Source organism: Balaenoptera acutorostrata, chromosome X (assembly GCF_949987535.1).
Source record: "Balaenoptera acutorostrata chromosome X, mBalAcu1.1, whole genome shotgun sequence".
Lineage (NCBI taxonomy): Eukaryota > Metazoa > Chordata > Mammalia > Artiodactyla > Balaenopteridae > Balaenoptera > Balaenoptera acutorostrata.
This window is the reverse complement of record NC_080085.1, coordinates 28975401-28993561: the sequence shown is the minus strand read 5'-3', so window position 1 is coordinate 28993561 and position 18161 is coordinate 28975401. Positions and strand designations below refer to the sequence as shown.

General features: G+C 37.2%; 1 protein-coding gene across 1 annotated transcript in view; it reads left to right on the top strand.

The window, feature by feature from the left end:
* The window catches only part of DMD (dystrophin), a 2123648-nt gene that overhangs the window by 658552 nt on the left and 1446935 nt on the right, over positions 1–18161 (top strand). The window contains exon 16 of the mRNA XM_057539128.1: positions 13436–13615. Within this exon, the coding sequence (XP_057395111.1) occupies positions 13436–13615 (180 nt within the window). The remainder of the gene's footprint in view (positions 1–13435; positions 13616–18161) is intronic.

Sequence of the window (18161 nt, the reverse complement as noted above, 5' to 3'; positions counted from 1 at the left end):
TCATTTTTTGTAATATGTATAGGCTGAGAATTTTCCAAATCCACGAGTTCTGGTTCCTTTTTGCTTAACAGTTCCTTCTTCAATCAGTTTCTCTCTTCTTGCATTTTACCATAAGCATTCAGGAGAAACCATGCTGTTCCTTCCGCACTTGGCTTAGATATCTCCTAAAGACATCAAATTTCTTAGGTAAATATCCAATTTCATCACTCACAAGTTCTACCTTCCACAAAATACTAGAACATTAACACAGTTCAGTCAAGTTCTTTGCAACTTTATAACAAGGATCGTCTCCTTTGTCCGATATGTTCCTTATTTCCATCTGAGACTTCATCAGAATGGCCTTTACCATCCATATTTATACCAACATTCTGTTCATGATTATTTATGTATTCTCTAAAAAGATGGAAACTTTCTTTCCAGCTCTTCTCTTTTCTGAGTCCTCACCAGAATTACCCTTTAGAGTATCTTCATGGCAATCTTGGCTTTTTCTAACATGCACCTCAAAACTTTTCCAGCCTCTACCCATTAACCAGTCCAAAGCTGTTTCTGCATTTTCAGGTATTTGTTACAAGAGCGCACCAGTTCTTGGTCCCAGTTCCTGTCTTAGTCTGCTTGGGCTGCTATGACAAAATGCCACAGACTGGTGGCTTAACAGTAGATATTTATTTCTTACAGTGCTGGAAGCTGGGAAGCACAAGATCAAGGTGCTGGAAGATTTGGTTCTTGGTGAGGGCCCTCTTCCTGGCTTCCAGACAGCACCTTCTTGCTGTATCCTCACATAGCGAGATAGAGGAAGCTCTGGTGTTGCTTCCTCTTTTTATAAGGGCACTAATCCTAGCATGAGGGCCTTACTCTCATGACCTCATCTAAGCCTAATTATCTCCCAAAAGCTCCACCTCCTAATATCACATTGGGAGGTTAGGCCTTCAAAATATGAATTTTGGAGGGATAGAAACATTAATTTCATAATATATAGGTAAAGTTTCAACTTTGTTTTTTGAAACAGAATTGTACTCTTGAAAAAGTATAGCATACCTGGAATAAGATTTCATTAAAAATTAAAAGGTAGCACTAGGAAGTACCTGTGAATGTTCCATAAAGTTCTGAACAGTATAATTCTAAAGTAAACTTAAGTTTAGTAAGTCTAGTGAGTCTAAAGTAAACTTAAGTAGATTCTCTGAGAAATATAAAGAGAAGCACAAGAGATGATTATGCTCACATAGAAGGGGCTTATTCCCTAGTTTGGGAAATAAGAAAAACATTAAAGCAAACCAAATGGCATTGATTATAGTGCCTGTGTTGTGTGTTTTGAGGAATTAATGAACTTTGGCAATAAGAAGACAGCAGGCTTCACTGAGACATTTCAGTTTGAGTTGAAGCTTATGGGATTAAAAAAGATCTCCAAAGCTTCTCTTCCACTTTGAATTTTGTTATTCTCCAGTAAGGGAGAGGAAAATCGAATATTAAGAGTTTGATTATTCAAATAAAATATTGCATAATTTCTTTTTGATTTTTGATCAATTCTAGTAAATGCTAACTTGATGTTAACTCTAATATAAAACAAAGGTCTACTGTAAATAATATTTCATAACTTTACTTAAATTAATCTATTTATGTCTGTATTGATATGATGTATTATACATCATAATAATTAAATCATTTATTTAAAGCTCATCTTAAATAAATCTCCCCAGTTAAATTCATACCATTTTACCAAATATTTATTTGTATCATGCATTTTTTGCTCCAGAGTTACTAATTTTCTATAGGCTTTTTTTTTTTTTTGCTAAAACAATGGATTTTATTTTATTATTATTTTATTTTTTTAACATCTTTGTTGGAGTATAATTGCTTTACAATGGTGTGTTAGTTTCTGCTTTATAACAAAGTGAATCAGTTATACATATACATATGTCCCCATATCTCTTCCCTCTTGCATCTCCCTCCCTCCCACCATCCCTATCCCACCCCTCTAGGTGGTCACAAAGCACCGAGCTGATCTGCCTGTGCTATGCCGCTGCTTCCCACTAGCTAGCTATTTTACATTTGGTAGTGTATATATGTCCATGACACTGTCTCACTTTGTCCCAGCTTACCCTTCCCCCTCCCCGTATCCTCAAGTCCATTCTCTAGTAGGTCTGCATCTTTATTCCCGTCTTGCCCCTAGGTTCTTCTGACCATTTTTTTTCTTTTTTCTTTTTTAGATTCCATATATATGTGTTAGCATACGGTATTTCTTTTTCTCTTTCTGGCTTACTTCACTCTATAGACCAGTCTCTAGGTCCATCCACCTCACTACAAATAACTCAGTTTCGTTCCTTTTTATGGCTGAGTAATATTCCATTGTATATATGTGCCACATCTTCTTTATCCATTCATCTGTCGATGGACACTTAGGTTGTTTCCATGTCCTACCTATTGTAAATAGAGCTGCAATGAACATTTCGGTACATGACTCTTTTTGAATTATGGTTTTCTCAGGGTATATGCCCAGTAGTGGGATTGCTGGGTCGTATGGTAGTTCTATTTTTAGTTTTTTAAGGAACCTCCATACTGTTCTCCATAGTGGCTATATCAATTTACATTCCCACCAACAGTGCAAGAGGGTTCCCTTTTCTGCACACCCTCTCCAGCCTTTATTGTTTGTAGATTTTTTGATGATGGCCATTCTGACCGGTGTGAGATGATATCTCATTGTAGTTTTGATTTACATTTCTCTAATGATTAATGATGTTGAGCATTCTTTCATGTGTTTGTTGGCAATCTATATCTTCTTTGGCAAAATGTCTATTTAGGTCTTCTGCCCATTTTTGGATTGGGTTCTTTGTTTTTTTGATATTGAACTGCATGAGTTGCTTGTATGTTTTGGAGATTAATCCTTTGTCAGTTGCTTCATTTGCAAATAGTTTCTCCCATTCTGAGGGTTGTCTTTTAGTCTTGTTTATGGTCTCCTTTGTTGTGCAAAAGCTTTTAAGTTTCATTAGGTCCCATTTGTTTATTTTTGTTTTTATTTCCATTACTCTAGGAGGTGGGTCAAAAAGGATCTTGCTGTGATTTATGTCATAGAGTGTTCTGCCTATGTTTTCCTCTAAGAGTTTGATAGTGTCTGGCCTTACATTTAGGTCTTTAATCCATTTTGAGTTTATTTTTGTGTATGGTGTTAGGGAGTGTTCTAATTTCATTCTTTTACATGCAGCTGTCCAGTTTTCCCATTACCACTTATTGAAGAGGCTGTCTTTTCTCCACTCTATATGCTTGCCTCCTTTATCAAAGATAAGGTGACCATATGTGTGTGGGTTTATCTCTGGGCTTTCTCTCCTGTTCCATTGATCTATATTTCTGTTTTTGTGCCAGTACCATACTATCTTGATTACTGTAGCTTTGTAGTATAGTCTGAAGTCAGGGAGCCTGATTCCCCCAGCTCCGTTTTTCGTTCTCAAGATTGCTTTGGCTGTTCGGGGTCTTTTGTGTTTCCATACAAATTGTGAAATTTTTTGTTCCAGTTCTGTGAAAAATGCCAGTGGTAGTTTGATAGGGATTGCATTGAATCTGTAGATTGCTTTGGGTAGTAGAGTCATTTTCACAATATTGATTCTTCCAATCCAAGAGCATGGTATATCTCTCCATCTGTTTGTATCATCTTTAATTTCTTTCATCAGTGTCTTATAGTTTTCTTCATACAGGTCTTTTGTCTCCTTAGGTAGGTTTATTCCTAGATATTTTATTCTTTTTGTTGCAATGGTAAATGGGAGTGTTTTCTTAATTTCACTTTCAGATTTTTCATCATTAGTGTATAGGAATGCAAGAGATATCTGTGCATTAACTTTGTATCCTGCTACTTTACCAAATTCATTGATTAGCTCTAGTAGTTTTCTGGTAGCATCTTTAGGATTCTCTATGTATAGTATCATGTCATCTGCAAACAGTGACAGCTTTACTTCTTCTTTTCCGATTTGGATTCCTTCTTCTTCTCTGATTGCTGTAGCTAAAATGTCCAAAACTATGTTGAATAATAGTGGTGAGAGTGGGCAACCTTGTCTTGTTCCTGATCTTAGTGGAAACGGTTTCAGTTTTTCACCATTGAGGATGATGTTGGCTGTGGGTTTGTCATATATGGCCTTTATTATGCCAAGGAAAGTTCCCTCTATGCCCAGTTTCTGCAGGGTTTTTATCATAAATGGGTGTTGAATTTTGTCAAAAGCTTTCTCTGCATCGATTGAGATCATCATATCGCTTTTCTCCTTCAGTTTGTTAATATGGTGTATCACATTGATTGATTTGTGTATATGGAAGAATCCTTGGATTCCTGGGATAAACCCCACTTGATCATGGTGTATGATCCTTTTAATGCGCTGTTGGATTCTGTTTGCTAGTATTTTGTTGAGGATTTTTGCATCTATGTTCATCAGTGATATTGACCTGTACTTTTCTTTTTTTGTGACATCTTTGTCTGGTTTTGGTATCAGGGTGTGGTGGCCCGTAGAATGAGTTTGGGAGTGTTCCTCCCTCTGCTATATTTTGGAAGAGTTTGAGAAGGATAAGTGTTAGCTCTTCTCTAAATGTTTGATAGAATTCGCCTGTGAAGCCATCTGGTCCTGGGCTTTTGTTTGTTGGAAGATTTTTAATCACAGTTTCAATTTCAGTGCTTGTGATTGGTCTGTTCATATTTTCTATTTCTTCCTGGTTCAGTCTTGGAAGGTTGTGCATTTCTAAGAATTTGTCCATTTCTTCCAGGTTGTTCATTTTATTGGCATATAGTTGCTTGTAGTAATCTCTCATGATCCTTTGTATTTCTGCAGTGTCAGTTGTTACTTCTCCTTTTTCATTTCTAATTCTGTTGATTTGAGCCTTCTCCCTTTTTTTCTTGATGAGTCTGGCTAATGGTTTACCAATTTTGTTTATCTTCTCAAAGAACCAGCTTTTAGTTTTATTGATCTTTGCTATTGTTTCTTTCATTTCTTTTTCATTTATTTCTGATCTGATCTTTATGATTTCTTTCCTTCTGCTAACTTTGGGATTTTTTGTTCTTCTTTGTCTAATTGCTTTAGGTGTAAGGTGAGGTTGTTTATTTGAGATGTTTCTTGTTTCTTAAGGTAGGCTTGTATAGCTATAAACTTCCCTCTTAGAACTGCTTTTGCTGCGTGCCGTAGGTTTTGGGTGGTTGTGTTTTCATTGTCATTTGTTTCTAAATATTTTTTGATTTCCTCCTTGATTTCTTCAGTGATCTCTTGGTTATTAAGTAGTGTGTTGTGTAGCCTCCATGTGTTTGTATTTCTTACAGATTTTTTCCTGTAATTGATATCTAGTCTCATTGCATTGTGGTCGGAAAAGATACTTGATATGATTTCAATTTTCTTAAATTTACCAAGGCTTGATTTGTGACCCAAGATATGATCTATCTATCCTGGAGAATGTTCCATGAGCACTTGAGAAGAATGTGTATTCTGTTGTTTTTGGATGGAATGTCCTATAAATATCAATTAAGGCCATCTTGTTTAATGTATCATTTAAAGCTTGTGTTTCCTTATTTATTTTCATTTTGGATGATCTGTCCATTGGTGAAAGTGGGGTGTTAAAGTCCCTTACTATAATTGTGTTACTGTCGATTTCCCCTTTTATGGCTGTTAGTATTTTCCTTACGTATTGAGGTGCTCCTCTGTGGGGTGCATAAATATTTACAATTGTTATATATTCTTCTTGGATTGGTCCCTTGATCATTATGTAGTGTCCTTCTTTGTCGCTTGTAATAGTCTTTGTCTTAAAGTCTATTTCGTCTGATATGAGAATTGGTGCTCCAGCTTTCTTTTGATTTCCATTTGCATGGAATATCTTTTTCCATCCCCTCACTTTCAGTCTGTATGTGTCCCTAGGTCTGAAGTGGGTCTCTTGTAGACAGCATATATACGGGTCTTGTTTTTGTATCCATTCAGCCAGTCTGTGTCTTTTGGTTGGAGCATTTAATCCATTTACATTTAAGGTAATTATTGATATGTATGTTCCTATTACCATTTTCTTAGTTGTTTTGGGTTTATTTTTGTAGGTCTTTTCCTTCCCTTGTGTTTCCTGCCTAGAGAAGTTCCTTTAGCATTTGTTGTAGAGTTGGTTTGGTGCTGCTTAATTCTCTTAGCTTTTGCTTGTCTGTAAAGCTTTTAATTTCTCCATCAAATCTGAATGTGATCCTTTCTGGGTAGAGTAATCTTGGCTGTAGGTTTTTCCTCTTTCATCACTTTAAATATGTCCTGCCACTGCCTTCTGGCTTGCAGAGTTTCTGCTGAAAGATCAGCTGTTAACCTTATGGGGATTCCCTTATGTGTTACTTGTTGTTTTTCCCTTGCTGCTTTTAATATTTTTTCTTTGTATGTAATTTTTGATAGTTTGATTAATATGTTTCTTGGCATGTTTCTCCTTGGATTTATCCTGTATGGGACTCTCTGTGCTTCCTGGACTTGATTAACTATTTCCTTTCCCTTATTAAGGAAGCTTTCAACTATAATCTCTTCAAATATTTTCTCAGTCCCTTTCTTTTTATCTTCTTATTCTGGGACCCCTATAATTCAAATGTTGGTGCTTTTAATGTTTTCCCAGAGGTTTCTGAGACTGTCCTCTGTTCTTTTCATTCTTTTTTCTTTATTCTGCTCTGCAGTAGTTATTTCCACTATTTTATCTTCCAGGTCACTTTTCCATTCTTCTGCCTCAGTTATTCTGCTATTGATCCCTTCTAGAGAATTTTTATTTCATTTATTATGTTGTTCATCTCTGTTTGTTTGCTCTTTAGTTCTTCTAGGTCCTTGTTAAACGTTTCTTGTGTTTTCTCCATTCTATTTCCAAGATTTTGGATCATCTTTACTATTATTATTCTGACTTCTTTTTCAGGTAGACTGCCTATTTCCTCTTCATTTGTTAGGTCTCGTGGGTTTTTGCATTGCTCCTTCATCTGCTGTGTGTTTCTCTGTCTTCTCATTTTGCTTAACTTACTGTGTTTGGGGTCTCCTTTCCTCAGGCTGCAGGTTCGTAGTTTCCATTGTTTTTGGTGTCTGTCCCCATTGGCTAAGGTTGGTTCAGTGGGTTTGTAGGCTTCCTGGTGGAGGGGACTAGTGCCTGTGTTCTGGTGGATGAGGCTAGATCTTGTCTTTCTGGTGGACAGATCCACGTCTCGTGGTGTGTTTTGTGGTGTCTGTGGCCTTATTATGATTTTAGGCAGCTTCTCTGCTAATGGATGGGGTTGTGTTCCTGACTTGCTAGTTGTTTGGCATAGGGTGTCCAGCACTGTAGCTTGCTGGTCGTTGAGTGGAGCTGGGTCTTGTCATTGAGATGGAGATCTCTGGGAAATTTTCGCCATTTGATATTACATGGAGCTGGGCGGTCTCTAGTGGACCAGTGTCCTGAACTTGGCTCTCCCACCTCAGTGGCACAGCCCTGACGCCTGGCCAGAGCACCAAGAGCCTGTCATCCACACAGCTCAGAATAAAAGGGAGGAAAAAAAGAAAGAAAGAAAGAAGAAGATAAAATAAAATAAAGTAAAATAAAATAAAATAAAGTTATTAAAATAAAAAATAATTATTAAGCAAAAAAATTTTTTTAAGTAATAAAATAAAAAATGGACAGACAGCACCCTAGGGCAAATGGTAAAAGCAAAGCTATACAGACAAAATCACACAGAGAAGCATACACATACACACTCACAAAAAGAGAAAAAGGGAAAAAATATATATATATCCTTGCTCCCAAAGTCCACCTCCTCAATTTGGGATGATTCGTTGTCTATTCAGGTATTCCACAGATGCAGGGTATATCAAGTTGATTGTGGAGATTTAATCTGCTGCTCCTGAGGCTGCTGGGAGAGATTTCCCTTTCTCTCATTTGTTCTCACAGCTCTGGGGGTTCAGCTTTGGATTTGGATCCGCCTCTGCGTGTAGGTCACCTGAGGGCGTCTGTTCTTTGCTCAGACAGGACGGGGTTAAAGGAGCAGCTGATTCGGGGGCTCTGGCTCACTCAGGCCGGGGGGAGGGAGGGGTTCGTAGGCGGGGTGAGCCTGCGGCGGCAGAGGCCGGCATGACGTTGCACCAGCCTGAGGCCCTCCGTGTGTTCTCCTGGGTAAGTTGTCCCTGGATCACGGGACCCTGGCAGTGGCGGGCTGCACAGGCTCCCGGGAGGGGAGGTGTGGATAGTGACCTGTGCTTGCACACAGGCTTCTTGGTGGCGGCAGCAGCAGCCTTAGCGTCTCATGCCCGTCTCTGGTGTCCGCGCTGATGGCCGCAGCTCGTGCCCGTCTCTGGAGCTCCTTTAAGCGGCGCTCTTAATCCCCTCTCCTCGCGCACCAGGAAACAAAGAGGGAAGAAAAAGTCTCTTGTCCCTTCGGCAGCTCCAGACCTTTTCCCGGACTCCCTCCCTGCTAGCTGTGGTGCACTAACCCCTTCAGGCTGTGTTCTCGCCGCCAACCCCAGTCCTCTCCCTGCGATCCGACCTCCGAAGCCCGAGCCTCAGCTCCCAGCCCCGCCCGCCCCAGCGGGTGAGCAGACAAGCCTCTCGGGCTGGTGAGTGCTGCTCGGCACCGGTCGTCTGTGCGGGAATCTCTCCGCTTTGCCCTCCGCACCCCTGTTGCAGTGCTCTCCTCCGTGGCTCCGAAGCTTTCCCCCTCCGCCACCCCCAGTCTCCGCCCGCGAAGGGGCTTCCTAGTGTGTGGAAACCTTTCCTTCTTCATGGCTCCCTCCCAGTGGTGCAGGTCCCGCCCCTATTCTTTTGTCTCTGTGTTTTCTTTTTTCTTTTGCCCTACCCAGGTACGTGGGGAGTTTCTTGCCTTTTGGGAGGTCTGAGGTCTTCTGCCAGCATTCAGTAGGTGTTCTGTAGGAGTTGTTCCACATGTAGATGTATTTCTGATGTATTTGTGGGGAGGAAGGTGATCTCCGCTTCTTACTCTTCCGCCATCTTGAAGCTCCTCCCCCGTGTAGGCTTTTAATTTAAGATAGATTCACGTAGGTATTACTTGTTATTACACGCCAGCTTATTGTTGATAGGAAATCATTCCTCAGAGAAGGTATGTTTTTTTGAGTGATGTTACTACTAAAGACAGATTTTAGAAAAGTAATCTCTGTTTCAAACAGTGCAATAATATCATTGATCACATTTGTAATTTTGTTCTTCAACTAGTGGGTAGCCATTGGGAGTTGAATAACAATCATGTTTACATTTTTGGAATGCTCTTTGGTAGTAAGACTTTTGGTAGTAAGGAGGCCAATTAGAAGAACTGAACTAAGGAGCACTGGGCATGAAAACGAGACAGACTAGGTTATTTTAGAAGAGGAAACTGAGGCTCAGGAGAAAACACATGGCACAGATAATGTGTCACAGAAGATTAGTGGCAGAATTAAAATGAGCACCAAGATATCCAGACCCAGGTCCAAGACTTTTAAGCTATTTCAGAACTCCTCATCACATTAAATTCCTTGACAGAAAATAACTGCAGTTGAAAAATTTTGTTTCAAACAATCATGTGCCACTGTGTTGACATTTTTGTAAGTAAAAGACGTTACTAGCTTCAGGGCCATGAAAATGCTCTCTTAGCAAAGTCTCAATAATTTTCCAGTATGATTAAAATTCAAATTATGTCACCTTACTTGTGAACAAAGTGAAAATATGTTTTGTATAAGTCTTACCATTTGATAGTTTAAACCAATTAACAAAACCTGACAGCTGGTTTAGAATTTGAGGTAAAATTCCCCTGCTGACTCAGGCAGTGAATAAGAATTTAATGTTCATTAAAATATGTCACAATCTGAGACCCAAAACACGTACCATCTGTCACCAGTTCCTACTACATACCTAGGTATAGATACAGTATGCTAAAACTCTCTTTTATTTACAATCACTGTAATTTGTTTTAAAATATTATCACTAATAACCCATGGGATTTTCTCCTACTTTTCATTTGAGGTGGGGGATGAGGAGTCACGTATTTCATTCCTCCTGATACATCATTTTGTCCAAATCATGTCAGTCTATTATTTTTCTGTCATCAAAATTGAGGGTTTTTTTGGTGTAAAGAATAAAAAGAAAAGGACAGAAGAAACTGAGGTGAATTCTAAGACTTGTAGAATCAAGTAGGTTATCATGGGAAGGCCCAAACCTACAAGAAATATGTTCCTGGGGCAGAGTACTGTTGCTGTGAGGATTCGTGGCATCTGCCAGGGAAGGACAACTCTGGGAAACTTGACAAAAGAGAGGATGGTGTGCAGGGGCTGCAGGAGTACTGTGGAATTAGGTCACTATCAAGTGTCTGTGAGATCAGATGGCAGGGACAGAGTGCTTATGGGAGCTTGGCAAGTCCCTGTTGACAGTGCTGTTTCACCAGGACTTGCTACCTTGACCTCAACTCCTGTGATCACCCTCAAAGAATTCATCCAGATAGTATCAGTGGTTCTCAAAGGGTGGTCCTTAGACTAGCAGCATCACCTGGGAACTTGTTAGAAATGCAAATTCTTAGGCCCCATCCCAGACCTACTGATTCAGAAACTCTGGAAGCGTAGGGCCCAGCAATCTGCCAGTTAACAAGCCTTCCTGGTGATTCTGACATTCCCTCAAGTTGAGAAGCCCCCACAGTGGATCAATATACCTAAATACAACAACAGGTGATTAGAAAGAATTGCAGTACTTCTTACATATGGACAAATAACTACACATAAAATAGGTACAGAATTCAGTTTTGCCAGTTTAAGAGAAATTGTCTTGGCATTACTCTTCTGAAGCATACGTCTGATGAGAATAGGGTGAAGAGTTTCTGGGCCTTTTGTAGGTATACATTCTCTTTTCACTTCAGATCATCTAACCTTGACCAGATAGAACATGTTTATTCTGTCTTCTTGAGCAGCTTATCTGTTTCTTGCCCATTTCTACTGCTGTCCAATCTGATTTATTGGCTGTACTTTCCTGCTTACCTTGGGAGGTATGTCCAGGTGCCTCACTTCTATGAAAATAAATTATATTTCTTCTTTAAAATCCTAGCTGACCTCTGCCTTGTACATGTTTTCTAGACCTTCTTTTTGCCTCCTGAGTTTTCTAGAACTCTCTGGTTCTCTGGCAGTCAAAGATCTGTAATCAAGTCTTGATATGCAGAAAGACATCTTTTTTTATACTGTAAATATTAGTAACATTTAAATCATAATTATTTGATATACACACACAAAATCCAAGCTTAAAATAATTGCTCTCCAAGGATAGATGGGAGAAGGCAATTCATTACTATGATGCAATGTATCTGGCACCACCATGGATTTCCTGTTTTCTCCCTCTCTTAGTTATGTTGGGAGAGTACTTCAGGAACTGGGAGATTGTAAGAGGAAGAAAGATTGGGAGAGAAAGAGAGAGGTTGGCCCAGAGCCAACAAGGGGAAACAAACTGAGGCAGAACTACTATCCTGCCATTACCATTTGACAAACACAGATCTAGAATTTACTAGATAGAAGCCTTGGTTAGTACAGTGTTTTTGTCGTACAGATTTAGGTAAAAATATATTGATTTGATAATTCCACAGTTTTATAGTAATGCTGTTTTTATTTTACCTTGAGTTATTTTCCCTAATTGTATTCCTTAATGACGAATTTCCCCTTTATTTTTGTAATGTTCACTAAGTGCTTCATTTTTTTTTGAATTTTATTTATTTTTTATACAGCAGGTTCTTATTATCTATTTTATACATAGTAGTGTATATATGTCAATCACAATCTCCGAATTCATCCCCCCCCACGCCCCACTAAGTGCTTCTTCATTTGGTTTAATGTTAACACAGGAGGCTTCGTTTCATTTGCCACTAAATCTCTTTGGGTGTCCAATTACTTTTATAGATCATCTAAGAAAATCTTTTTAGGTAACATGAGACTACCCATAAATTTCCAACGCAAATGGTTTCCCCTTTTTCATATTCAACTTTTATATCTTAATTCATATTTTGGTCTATTGCATTCTTTCAGACTTAGAAAAAATAGCGAAAAAAACAATTATTGAGGAGAAACTAGAAATTCATTTCAAAACTTGCTTTTATTCCCTAAAAATGGCGTGCAGTAAGACTGCAATATAAAGAACACCAGGTGAAGTAGATTCTGAGAAAAGGATGAACTAATTGAAGGAGACACCAGAGCAGTCTGCAGTTAAGAGCTATCAATGCAGGTGGCATGCCAAAATGAACTACATAAAGTGTCCTTTGCGGGGTGGCGGGGGGAAGGGGGGGTGTATTGATTTCTCTCTGTCGATGACACTTCGGTTCATGAGCAGTTGGGACATCTGTTTCATACTCATTTCTTTGCCATATGCAGTGTTAGTTGTTCTTAAATAAATTTGCATTTATTTTGGAAAGACATGTCTCACAGCTTAGTTTATGTTCGTTGTACTTGCTACTGCCAAAAAGAGGGGATTGTAAAGGGACCATAAAATAATTCTCTCCTTTCTTTCTTCTTACTCTGTGTTTACAAATTACATCAGGGACTAGCATTTGGGAGATGGAAATGGGATTTCCCAAAGCATAGGTTGACCTTAATGGATAAAATGAAAGAATAAGCTGCCCTGATCTACTGATTTCACACAAGCCACTTTGTTTATTCATTCTCTGTCAACCAAATGGCATGTGTAACCCCCTCCATAGCTCCCAGGAACTTTGGAAATGTGAATGGTATAAAAATACTTCATAAAACACATAAGCATTTAGTAAACAGGCAAAGTGATTCCAAAGGATTTGTGTTATACTCAATTACTTAGTTCTATTACTTAATGGGCTCTAAAATTAGCTTTAGAAGATAATTACTCAAATAGCTGAAAGTTAATAACAGATGCTAGAAAACGAAAAAGTCAGTAAACTGAATAACAAGGTTTTTGTATCCAAATAATGAAAAGAATGTAAAAATCATAGAAATAAATAATATTGCAAATTTATTCAAATAATCACAGCATTTCAGATTGGGAAGTCCCCTTAGCCATGCTCATCTTCTCAATTCACCACCTTTTCTTCAGTACTCCTGGCATGTGATATTTTATTTGAATTCTATCAGAAATTAGAAAGAAATTCAGTAACATCCAAGAGCCATGCCTTTCACTTTAGAACACCTCCAAATGTTAAAAAGTAATTTCCATATGTTGGTCTCTGTTTTGCCTTTTGAAGCAATGCTACATTTTTACTTGGCAGTTCTTCAAAAATATTAAGGTAGTTCGTAAGTGCCTTAACGAGGTGTTTATTTTACATCTGACTTTTATTTCTCTTCAAGCTTCTTGGGAACATTATTTGGATTATAATTTTCTACTTATATTTTTATGAACTCTTGATCTTTTGCAGGCCCAATTATAATCTTTCCATATCTATACAAATGAGAAAGTGCATGCAAAAGCAAATTGAACTATAGTATTTCATAAAATGTAACCTAGGCTTAGTCTGTGTTCTTCCTTGTTTTAACAGGTTTTAAAAACCGATCTAGAAAAGAAAAAGCAAACCATGGACAAACTCTGCTCACTCAACCAAGATCTTCTTTCAACACTGAAAAATACATTGGTAGCCCAAAAGATGGAAGCATGGCTGGACAACTTTGCCCAGCGCTGGGATAATTTAGTCCAAAAACTTGAAAAGAGTTCAGCACAGGTTAGTGATAATAATTAACCTACAGTAAATTATCCTTGAGATTTTTGAAATCTGCAATAAGAGAGCGGTACTGTAACCCTGCAAAGGGTGTCACTAGATTAGTCCTTGCTAAGTATTTAGTTGAATAACAACATGGCTCTCTTGGTTGCCTTGACATTGGAGAATGTGGTAGAAGTGGAGGAGTGAGAGCTAGTGGACTGAACCAGCTACTGCCTTAGAGCGTAATCCCTTCCAATTCAATGGGAATGAGGATCTGAGTGACTCAGAGCAGTCGGACAAAATGCTAGGGAACTGTGTCATCACACTGGAATGATCCCTGGAATGATGAGGGCTATTAATTGACCTCTACATTTTATGTATGAGAAAATGAAGTTTAGGGAGGAAAAGTGAATTGTCCAAGGTAAGTCAGTGATAAGAGCAGGACTAGGGCCCAGGTCCTTTGATTTCACTAAAGACCTCTTTCAATTAGTGCAAGTGAGGTTATAATCAGTGGATTTTCTGCCATAGACTGTTGATTCATAAAATCATGCAGCTTAGTTATACTAACACATATAGGCTGTAGATTAGGAAAACATCTATGTTTTACTTGTAGTGTCATGTGTTTTTATGCTAAGAATTGTAAAAGTTTTGATAATTTTTTTTAATGTGATATTTTTAAACTAGAAAATTTTATTATCTGATACGGTTATTAGATGATGGAGTCATGGGCAGTCATTCAAAATATTAACATTGTGTTTAATAGTGTTTAATACATTCTGCCATATTGTTTCGTATTATAGAAGCTTTTACTAATTGGTCACAGATCATAGTTCAATGCACCATGCACACATCTCTATTAAAGCCACATTCAGTAGCTTTAGGCATATATCTCCTCTCTTGTGAGACAGTACAGGGAATTTGTTTTTTGATACTTGGCATCTGATAAGTGGCACTTAGGAAATGTTTGTTGAAAGATGAAGAAATGAAGTTTGAAGTATTGCTTCCAAGAATATAATTTAAGAAAATATGATCAGCCAACATATATGATTTTCAATCACAGTTCAATCTTTTTTTTAAAATCAAATTCATATTTAAAATTTAAAACTTGAAGGAGTATCAATTGTAATCATTTCTCATACAGTCATTGGGCAATAATAAAAATTCTATTGACTATATTTTTGGCAGTTACTTGATATAATAGTGATTTTACCACCAGGTCATGATTCTTCTTATTATATGTAATCTGGCCTTGGTTACTTTGCATGATCATTGGCATTTATGTAACAAATATGTGAGACATTAGAAAGTGTTATACTTTTTAAACCATCAGTGATATCATTCCAATATATACCCACTGGTTCCATAGATTATTGGTGCTGCAAAATGGTCAATTACCATGTTAAGAAGCACTGGCATTATTTGATGAAGATATTTTGAAATGTGTCCCTTTAAGGGGATATATTCACGGAGGTGTAATGGGGTTAACAAAAGGTTGCATTCTGGTTCACTTGCCCTATTGGCAGTGGTTTTCCAAACTTGAGTCTGCATAATAGTTACCTGGGAAACTGATTCTAATGCATAGTCCTAGATTCTGTGCTCAGAAAATCTCATTCAGTAGGCTAGTAATCTACATGCAGCCTTTGATAAAGTCTGCAGAACATATTTTTTGAAAGCATTGAATTAGTAAGACAATGACATATGTGCCAGTCCCAACATTCTGGTGTTCCTCAGTGCTGCCTGAAATGGGAAGAACGGAGACCTTCCTAGCAATATATTGCTAGTATTTCCTAGCAGTATATTGCTAGTATTTAAATATGCTCATTCTGTGGAATAAGACTTGTGCATCTCATCAAAATCTTACTTATTTGATTATTCTAGTTGGTTAAAAAATAAAATAGAAACCTTATTTTTTAATGGCTTAAAAGTTATGAGACTACCACCTAGGGCAACTTACTTAACCTCCTATTTTTGAACTTTATGAAATCTATGATAAAACAGTACTAGCTTTGGTTTGTGTAATTCTTTATAAAATGATTTCCAACACATAACATATATCTGCTCTACTTGCTCACTGGGGTTTGATGAGGGTAAAATAAAGCCATAGACGTGAAAGCATTTTGAGAAAAAAAAAAAAGTTTCTCTTGATATGCAAGGCATTCTGTTTAGTGAGTCTGGACAGCTTGTTGTAGTTCACTATGATTTTTTTTTAAAATTTATTTTTAAACCATTATACACTCATACTAGACCAGAAGCAGATAAATTGAGTTATATTAGCAAGTTGCTTCCTAGGACACTAAGCTTGAGCCTTTCTTAAGCTCATGTCTCACTTTTCACTCCTTGGTTTTTCCCAAAACTGCACTATCATAGGCCCAATCCAAATCACTGTTTGCGAGTGGGGGGCTCTTAGGAAGCTACCCAGGGAAAGAGGAATTAAAAGGAGATAGAGTGAAAAAAGAAATAGTATCTTGTAACTAAAAAAAAAATGATTTTCTTTCTTACGTGTCACATTGAACTTAATCAAAATTACGTAAGAATTGCAAGAATGTTGAGGGTAAGGTTGTGACTTTAAAGAACAAAGCTCACTTGTATGCATATATTCCAGCCTGTTTGTGGGGGAAAAATAGTCCCATTAACGACACAATATACTCAGTCTTTTAAAAATCCTTTTAAATGATTGGTATAAAGAATGAGCAAAGTTCTGGTAATGGTTAAAATCCAGTAGGGTGTTGGAATTGTGACTGAGATGACAAGGCATCTGATTGTGCTCATATGTGCTCATGATGTGCCCGAAATTTTGACTACTCTTCAGGTCAAGGCTTTGAGGGATTCTGACCTTATGAAACAGTAGCATGGCAAGAGATCAAAACATGAAAAAAATCAACTATGAGGACTGCTCTGCTGCATTTCAGAGTCAGGTTTGGCTTTAATACCTGGACACAAGCTGAAGATGCTGAAGTTGATGAGAAGGCAGCCTAAGAAAATGGAAATACTTTCTGTTTCCAAAAGTTAAAAAGAATAATAACAGTTGCTATGTGGATGTTTAAAATGAGAAAAGAGAGCAAATGAAATATACCTTGAATTGACTTATTTAAATACTCGAATAACCCTATGTTTCCTCCAAACTTTTTATAAACATGCTCGTTGAAATTTACTCAGCTATTTTTTCCTAAATGCCGTGCCCCGGTGGACATATTTATATTTTGATTGTAATTAGGGAATACGATAGTCAGAAATTCATTATAGTTAATACTTTAAATGATTTGAAATATTATTTTTCCCCATTTAACTGAAATCATGGTATACTATGGAAAGGAGATACTATTCATTTGCTTTATAATTTATTATGGTAATTTATGTTAGACTTGGCAGCATGAGTTTAGACGTAAGAATATATCTATTTAGATAAATCCAGAAGTTCTGTAGCCTTGTGATTTTTTTAAACAGAGTAAATTATCTTCTTTGCCAGAAATAAGGAACATTTTATGATTCGTGCAAGTTCATAGCTCTTATTCCCATTTTATCAATATTTTGCTATATTCCTAATGACCATTTTTGCAGTGCTCTGAACTATGAGCACAAATATCTTAAAGATAAAATGAATATCCTCAGAATTCCCCTCCCCTTGAACATGAGCGTACATGTTTATGCTGTGTGTGTCTGTGTCTGTACTCATGGATTCCCAAATAGAGAAAGTGATTATTATGTATGAATATATCTGTTCTACATTATTTATGTTCTTCTGAGAGTTCTAAAACTCCTGCCAGACATGTAAGTAATGTAAAACATGGTTGAAGATAATAAGCTAGTGTTTTTCATAATACCAGAAATGCAAATAGATGCAAAAGCATTAAGATGAAAATTTCTGTATTTGCCTTTCATTTCAGAGTTCATTCTCATATTTTAGAGATCCCTGTTTTTACTCTCCATAAAATATTTTACATGCACATTCTGACTGTACCCATTCTCAAAGCATTATTTTGTAGACCTCTTGATACATGAAATGTAGTTACAATTGGTTTGCCTCTCATCTTTTTGCCAATGATTTTAATTAAAAATACTCTAAGGCCTTTCAGTTGACAACCCTTTTCAGTGGTTCCTGAAAGCTCTCCAAGTCTAATCAGTCTGCTGCCAATTAAAAAACAATTTTAATGGTTTTATAAAACCCAGAATTAAAATAAAATTTCCTCACTTATTTTAGGTTTTTATCTTACTTAATTCATGGACTAACTATCTTGAATTTTAGAGCATCTATTGGCTAATTGCTTAGGTTAAAGGTTTTATTAGAAAATTTCCAAGTTATAGCTCAAATAACCTTGGGAATTAACTGTATTCTTTTGCTACCTTCAGCTAAAGTAGATGTTTGAGAACAGGCCTTGTGTGCATCAGTGCAATTGGTTTTATGTTGTAAATTCATTTATCTACGACAACATAAAATGTTGTAGGCACTGAAAATTTAAGAGACAACAGCTAAATTAACTGTTTGAACCACTCATTCCTTATTTATAAAATGAAAAATTTGGTCTAGGAAGATCTCTGTAGTGTCCTTCCAGTTCTAAATGTTTATGAT